An 8,488-nucleotide genomic window follows, 5' to 3' on the forward strand; every position below is an offset into this window, starting at 1 on the left:
GTGGACTTACACATTACAGAAATTCATATATATATCGTCATATATATATATATGGAACCCAGAAAATTGGTTTGCAATTTAACCTATCCTGGGGGTTTTTAACCCATTGTTAATTTAACCCAACGCTTGGTTGAAAATAAAGTGTAACTGATCTTTTTTGGATTTATTGGCCCAACTGTGTGGTATATGTTCCATTTAATAAAAAATCATTTATAATAATTATAAATTAGCTATTTGATTAATATAATATAAAATGTACATGAAGATTGCACAACATACCGCACAACATGTAAACTTTGCAAAAGTATTTCATGTCAATATAAATTACGTCATTCCACATTTATGTAGCTCAGCTGGTGGAACATGGTGTTAACAACACATAGGTCATAGGTCGATTCCCAATAAACACACATGCTTTTAAAAATTCGTGATGTTTTCATTTTGTCATTGGTCTTGTATTGCTGAATAAAAGTATCTGCCAAACGTGAAAATGTAAGGCACCATTATTTCATTTAAAGAAATAAATTGCAACATACTGATGTTATTCACAATAAAGGATCAAAGAAGCACTGTTAAAGACAAAATATGCCTCATTAACAGACTTTTAAATATCATGACACTCACACATTTGCAAAACAAAATATTATTATATTATAAATATAATCTGCCTTCACTTACCATCACAGGCATGCAGAAAAACACTAATTTATCCACTTAAAAAAAGTTTTCACTTATCCATATACACTCCTCACTGCACCTGGTATAACGTATACAGTAAAAGAGCACACAGAATGCCTGCATTCTTGTGAACATTAAGTTCAACCCCAATCTCTGTCATTCAGGAAAATGAGCTTCCTGAAAACAAAAAGTAGTGTATGGAGAGGGACAAGGCCACAGGAGCAGGTATTGAGCTGGAAGGATGTTTTTGTCATTGCTTTGGCCCCTGCTTGGCAGCACACACAAACAGGCAAACGTTCATCCTCAGGAAAGACAGCTGTGAAGGAAGTTGTGCTTACGTCACGTCAGCGCAATTCGGTCAACCTGCTGTGGACGGGCACGTGCAAAGACAAAGCTATCACATAAACACACAAAAACAGGTGTTTCGACACTGTAGTTGAGCCCACGGCCTTTAATATAATGGGTGGATGGGATATTGTCATACTCTCAAAAGAGAAGTTGCCTTTAAATCATTTATTGTGTCGGCAAAGGTCCAACAATGACAGCCAAGCAATAACAGGATGTTTACATAGAAACCCAAGAAGACGTTGGGTTTGACGTCAGTCTGACGTTGGGTAAAGTCGGATTTTGCCGTAAATCTGAGGTTGAGTTAACATCGGGTTTTGCCGTAAATCCGATGTTGGGTTTTGACGTCTGTCCGACATTGGGTTTTGACGTCAATTTTACGTTGGGTAAACGTCGAGTTTTGACGGAAATGTGACGTAGGGTTGATGTCGGGTTTTGCCGTAAATCCGATGTTGGGTTTTGACGTCTGTCCGACGTTGGGTTTTGACGTCAATTTTACGTTGGGAGGACGTCGGGTTTTGACGTAAATGTGCCGTTGGGTTGATGTCGGGTTGTACCAAGCTGATCCAGGCAGTTGAAGGCGTGCAGCACCGCGGTGGCCAAGCCAAGGCCGGAAATGCTCTCTGTTACATCACACGCCATGGTTTCCAAAGCTCACCTGTCTTTGCCAACGTCCCGGACGACCTGCCAAGAGTAGTAGTGCTGCTCATAGGGACGCCTTCGGTGGACCCTGTGGTGGAAGCGGCCAAGTTTGCTTGAGAGAGATCTTTATCATTGGTCTAGCACCAGAAGGGATGAAGGCTGAAATCAACAACATCACCGGCAAACCCCAGCGCACCATTACGTTCCAGTCACCTGACAGATTGAGGGCTAAGATTCCAGATCTCAGAGCCAAAATATGCAGCGTGGACAACCATGGTAGGGATATGAGAGATTCGCACATGATACTAAATTTTTTATCATACTAAATCTTTTTGTTTTTAACAGGTTGTCTCGGTCAATCGTTGAACCATGTCTATGTGCTTGATGGCTCCAGCGGCGTAGGCAAGGACAACCGTGTATCTGGATATAGCATTGGAGTGCCATTTAAACATCATGGTAGATGTATCAAGATATTAGTCTAATCAAACTTTGATCCTCCAAATCTCATTAGACTTTAGCTTGGATTTCACAGAGAGGTTCAGATTTTCTCAAATGACAGAAATGAAAATTGGAATGCTTTGCATTATGTTCTCATCCAGAACTTCCTGGGCCTAAAATATGCTTCATTTAAATCAAAATAGATCTTTATTATGATTTAGGGTTAAAATGCTCTTATTTTCTTTCATTAGGTTCACCCCACCAGGCGGTTCATTTGAGATGTGAAGTGACTTTTTTGCAGAATTGTTGTGTGACATCCTGGGGTAACGTATCCCCGCAAACAGAACCAACCCAGAAGTCTTAAGCTCTGAGGCTGCCAGTTGTACGGCCCCCTGGGACTTTCCATCGGATAAAAGGATGGCAACCTGTGGCAGGTAAAAGGATGGCGACGTGTGGCACTGTGGAATTGTGTCCGCCGGAAAATCCCTTTTTCAGAGCGAAATTTAGAGCCAGGCCTGTCTGCGTGCTGCCGTCTCTGAGCAAAAACAAAGACAGGTTATAACAGAGACACAATAGAGTCAATTATTACGCTTGTAACACCAAGGTCAAAGATTAAATTCCCAGAGATCACACAAACTAAAAAAAGTGTTTACCGAATCCCTCCAATCTAGTTATTCATTTTAACTACAGCGATAACACAGAAGCCTTTAGTTACCTTCACTTCACTATGTCCTCAATGGAAAGACAAATATATAGTCTGCTGTCATCATTTAGAGTTTAATATCAATAATTTATTTTACAAATGTTTTTATTTGTTTTAATTCAGTAGACTGCATAAGTAATGACTGCTTATCCTAATGTGTCCTGGACAGGTCAGATGGTGTAGAGGCCACAGCTGCAAGTGACATACAGTAGTTTTTCACATCATATAGTGACATTCTGACTTCAGTTTTCACAGTTATTAATAAGGAAACTGCTGCAGTTCTTCTGATGCTTTAAAAAATGGCTATCACAGAAGTTTTGGTGGCTTCTGATATTTGTACTGCCATGTAAAGGTAATATGCAAAGGTATATGTAATGGTATAAGGTGCACGTGCTTACAACACCTGCAACCAAGGTTTTTCTCATGGCTGGAGATATAGATGGAGATTGGAAAAATTGACTGGGAAGGTTGTTGTATATGACATTTTTAGTTATACAACTATATAAGCAATTGAGATGCAGCTTGATCAGTACATGTGTTCCTTTATAGCTCAGTGGTAGACCATCGTATTTGCAGCGCAAAATGTCATCGGTTCGAATCCAGTGTACACACATAAAAATGTATACCTGGTAATGCATTATAAGTCACTTTTGTCTGTTAAATGTGTATGTAATGTAAATATAATGTAAAAAATACATATTTGATATAATAATAATGTTATTAATGTAAGTTTTCTTGTTCCCTGGAGAATTCTCTGCGCTTATTAACGCTTCGAGATGAGGAAAAAATTTAAGCCTGGTGTCTATTGGCAGAAGTTTCCAAAACTGGATCTTGAAAGTTGTGCTTTGTCTGGTAATTAATTTCTGTATGCTATTGTATGTGCTTAAAACTCCATAAAATAAAGGCTTTTTAAACAACACATAAAGTTTTTCATTTATGTAACTACAAATTGTCACATTGTATTAGCATTTCTTTATTTGAACAGGGTGTAAAATTTAAGATATATACATTATTTTGTTTCAAGCTATTCAAAGATGCTATTTTATAAGAAATCTATATATAAATCTATACATATAAATATATACATAAGTATATATTTGGTACCAATATGTTATTTTCAAGTACTTTTTAGCTACAAGGATGTACTTGAAGTACTTATAAAGGTGTACTGCACCAGTGACAGCTTTGTACTGAACCCTATTGTAAAACAGAGTGTACTATAAAACCCACTGTAATTTGAGTGCATATAAGTACCAAATGTCCCAACATCAGGTGTGTTTGATTAGAGTTGGTGCTAAACTTTGCAGGACAGTGGCCCTCCAAGACCAGGAATGCCCACCCCTTTTAAAAAAAGTACCATCCCAGTAGAATTTTTCTGAGAGTGCAGTAGATCTGATATCTCTGCAATCTACATCAAATATTCAAAATTCTAACTCTTTCAGAAAAAATCATTGGAACTTAGCATATGTACTAGAAAATAGGGGTGGGTGTATCGAGTTTTAGTAAAATATCTGTATTTTTCCTGTATATGGCAATACCGTCTATATTGGTATGGTCTGATATGACACTCACTTGCAACAAAAACCAGTAATGTACACTGAGGTGAGACATAAGCTTTCCAACCAGCTCACATGTTGTACAGCTTATTATTTTTTAAAACCTTGTTTTTCATTTATATTTTCATAATACGCTGTTTAAATAAAGTTCATTGTAAGGCTTTGAATTGCATGAAAACATTGATTACACATTGAAGAATATACCAGGATATTTATCGTATACCAACACTCATCCCAAAATTAAAGAGATATAAAATTTAGTCAATATCACCCAGCCCTACTAGAAACAGCACATTTATAAACCTACATGTATTTATATAATAATATAGAATCAAATAAATGTGTTGTTTTGCAACAATGTTGAGTATACTTATTTAGGATTCCTCTAAGAAGAAAACAAGTGCATTTCACAATGTTTGTCAGTAATCTGAAACTTTTGCTGGTCTCTCTGAGCTTTCAGCTGTCCAAGAATCTGCTTAGCATAGTCATATTGCATGTATGGATTATATATAGTCAGACACTGTAAACGGTGTCTGTAGCCTAAACCCCATGCCCCCCCCCAAAAAATGATAAATATCTTTCATGTTTAAAATTATAATTGAATAAATAAACTTTTCTTATCCTGGTCCACAAAATATAAGGTACAAAGCATTATACATGGACACAGTGAAACTTAAAAAATGAGGACCCAGAGAATCACATTACCCATAAATTACACTGAACACATTTTTGCAAACACACAGGCATGCCCCTCTTGCGTTTCCCATATGGAGTGGGAACATCCCTATGTAAAGGTTAAAAATAGCACTATATGACTATTAGACACATTTTTTCGAAACTAAACACAACCTAAGCAAATGGTGTCTGTTACAGCCAAACAGACAAGAGTATAAAAGTCAGGGCCGTTGGTGTGTTGGGTAGCAGTCTCACATCTGTGGATCAGTTGCCAGAACAGCCCAAAGGTGAGTTTGCAGAGAGATGTGGATCACACTGAGGATCACTCCTCACAACAGGGGATGATTCAATTCTGTATCACCAAGGAATATGTTTTCTTAAAAATGGAGGCATGCACAAAATGAGGATGTAAACGGATTTTAAAAAGCAGCAGGACTGAAAACACCAATATCATCACAACGCATCAATCTTCTAAGTTAACCAGCTGAAGGACCTGCTACTCTCTGAGTTTTGGATGTGTTTACAGCTTTTATGTGTCTCGTGTCTCATTCTCAGAGACGCACGTCATATTTTAACTGTAGGAAGGAGGTTAACTCTAATGGGAAAGTGAATTTATACATTGCGAGTGGTGGACTAACTCCACGCCTGCTTTGAATACTGAGGAAAAAAATTTCTTCTATGGGGTTTTAAATTTATTTATTGCTATACCAGCTTGGTTTTAACTGTCCAAAGGTTTTTATTGGCTACGTTTTTGATGTAAAGGGATTTATTGGTGTATATTTACAAGAGAAAATTAATCTGATTTACAGATATCTCAAAATGGCCTTTGCTGGAATTCTCAAGGACGAGGATGTCGCCGCAGCCATCGCCGGCTGCGCTGGTAAGGCTCATCTGCATTTCTTCTTCTTACAAAATGGGACAGATATACTGTTATTTAGACAATGTGCATTATAACTAAATAATGCTATATGCTTGTCATCTACAGCTGCTGACTCCTTCAACTACAAGTCTTTCTTCGCCACGGTTGGCCTGAGCGCAAAATCTGCTGATGATATCAAGAAGGCTTTCTTTGTCATTGACCAGGACAAGAGCGGATTCATTGAGGAGGATGAGCTGAAGTAAGAGACTTATAATGTGCAATGTTAAATTCGGCTTTAAAATAATATCTTGGATGGTGTTGCACGACGTTCAACCTCTCATGTAATTTCTCAAATGTTTTCAGACTGTTCCTGCAGAACTTCTCTGCTAGTGCCAGGGCACTTACTGATGCTGAGACCAAGGCCTTCCTCTCCGCCGGAGACAGCGATGGTGATGGCAAAATTGGAGTTGAAGGTACTAAACCTACTATATTTACAATATTCATTCAATTATTATATGGAAAAGCATCCAAGGATTTGGGGTTTAAAACCTGATCAAATCTTAAGCACTATGAAGGTTGATAAAGCTAAGGAAGGGTTTGCTTACATCATTCAATTTTTCCCATTGAGACAGTTATCTAATTTTTGCTATCTAAATTTGTACACTGTCTGAAAAAATGGTCAAAAAGTGATGCCTAGCTCACTGGAGCAATACCCTTTTAAAAAGTAAACATTTGCACTTAAAGAGTGCATATTAGTACCTCAAAGGTACATAATGGTATCAAATATATACATATTGGTACTACATGTTTATGACCTCTTTAAAGGGTGACAGCTGGAGACCATTTTTAACTGACAGTGTATATTACTTTTATCGCTGAAAGCGATAAAAAAATATATTTTTTTATTTTATACTTGAGAAAGCCTGACATATACAATGTATTGTCACTGTCATCCTAGACAAATTACCAAAATGTAATGATAAACCTTATGAAAAGTTAAAAGGCCACCTTCATCATAGTAAAAAAGTTGGTTCAACTTAAAATAAGTAGGTTATTGCCTTAACATTTTGAGTTCATTCAACTTAAAAATATTAGTTGATTAAAAAAATTGTGTAAATGTTGTTGTGACCACTAATATTTAAAAGTTGAATGAACTTAAAATTTTAATGCAACCAGGTAACTTGCTTTTTTATCTTGAACCAACTTTTTTTGTAAGCATTAATAATTGTTTAGTTGCATTATATGTACATGTAGTATTAATGAGTGGAAAATTAAGTTTAAATCTATCCTTACTAATTCAAAGAGAATTGTTAAAAAGTCAAGTAATCAAATTTTAATACTTATTTTCATTTTTTCCCCACAGAGTTTGCCACCCTTGTTAAGGTTTAAGCATTCGTGGACCCTCGTCTTTTGAACAAGAGCTCTGCTTAGATATCATCTTTTTTATATTTATTTATGAATGCCCTGCAAACACCTCCTCGCAATGAACGCATTTGTCCAATTTCTTGGAAAGCTATTTATTATTAATGTTGTTTTATTGTATTTTTATGTGAATCAACCTTCTGTGTGCAATCATACAATCTCTTTTGCACTTTACAAAAGGAAATAAAAGTACATTTCATGTAAAACATTGTCCTCTGCTAAGTCTCTCTCCACATTTCTGCATACAGTTAAGACAATCAATGCATGTGAAAAAGGCAAAGGCATTACCACTTGAGCAATGTGAATGAATAGCCTACATGATCTGTTGGCAATTGTTGACACCAAGTAGTTTTTGAATGCAAGTGTAAAATGTCAGGCACTCAGTAAGGATTTTCACAGGACATGAGCTAATGTCCAGTCTTCACTTACACTGAGTGAGCAGAGTTATTTTATACTTAGGTCCTAAAGGCTTATCACACACACTGAAGCAATGCACGATTAACAACACTGCCTTTACTAAAGTTTACTATGAAAGTCTCCCTGTAACCAACAATTTTATCAGTTAAAACGTATCTTTGAGCATCATAATAGCATATATAAAAGAAATGTTTAACCTGTCACAGTAATTTCTTAATGCTTTCTATAAAATATGAAATTTGTCCCTGCCTCTAAACTCAATCATACAGCTCTGGCCATATATGAATATGTGAATTAGTCCACGCCTCCACTCTTTTGCACCACCTCAGACCATAAAATATGTCAAGTAGATATAAATTGATGCTACATTCAGTACACTGTAAAAAATACTTTGCTGCCTTAAAAGTTTTTGTTGAATCAACTCAGATTTACAAGTAATTTCAACTTACTATTATTTATCTTGACTAGAGATGAGTTGTTATAACTACAGGTAAGTTGTTATAACTTATAAAATTAAGTTGACTTTTCTCAACAATATTTTATAAGTTGTGACAACTCATCTCTGTTGACATGACTTGTAAATCTGAGTTGATTTAACAAAAGATTTTAAGGCAGTATTTTTTACAGTGTACAGTTTCAGACAGATTGCGAAGTTCGGTTTCACACAATGCACACATAAACTGTGCGTTTGCAGCACTGATCTTTTAGTGCTAATGTTATCAGGTTACAGCGCTCATCCTGCATGTGCAGCAC

The 8,488-nt window shown here is 36.5% G+C and overlaps 1 protein-coding gene across 1 annotated transcript; it reads left to right on the plus strand.

Moving 5' to 3' along the window:
- Window positions 1-5,240: 5,240 nt before the first annotated feature.
- LOC135720430 (parvalbumin-2) lies at window positions 5,241-7,524 on the plus strand. Its single transcript, XM_065242551.1, has 5 exons — window positions 5,241-5,324; window positions 5,847-5,917; window positions 6,023-6,155; window positions 6,260-6,369; window positions 7,260-7,524. Exons 2-5 carry the CDS (start codon window positions 5,857-5,859, stop codon window positions 7,283-7,285), a joined length of 330 nt encoding a protein of 109 aa, XP_065098623.1. The 5' UTR covers window positions 5,241-5,324; window positions 5,847-5,856; the 3' UTR covers window positions 7,286-7,524.
- Window positions 7,525-8,488: the final 964 nt, after the last annotated feature.

This window comes from Paramisgurnus dabryanus, chromosome 1 (assembly GCF_030506205.2).
Source record: "Paramisgurnus dabryanus chromosome 1, PD_genome_1.1, whole genome shotgun sequence".
NCBI classification, from domain to species: domain Eukaryota; kingdom Metazoa; phylum Chordata; class Actinopteri; order Cypriniformes; family Cobitidae; genus Paramisgurnus; species Paramisgurnus dabryanus.

Coding starts and splice junctions, on each gene's coding strand:
- LOC135720430 (XM_065242551.1), top strand. CDS start 5,857: ATGGCCTTTGCTGGAATTCTCAAGGACGAGGATGTCGCCGCAGCCATC. Junction 6,156..6,259: donor ATTGAGGAGGATGAGCTGAA/GTAAGAGACTTA, acceptor AAATGTTTTCAG/ACTGTTCCTGCAGAACTTCT. Junction 6,370..7,259: donor TGGCAAAATTGGAGTTGAAG/GTACTAAACCTA, acceptor TTTTCCCCACAG/AGTTTGCCACCCTTGTTAAG.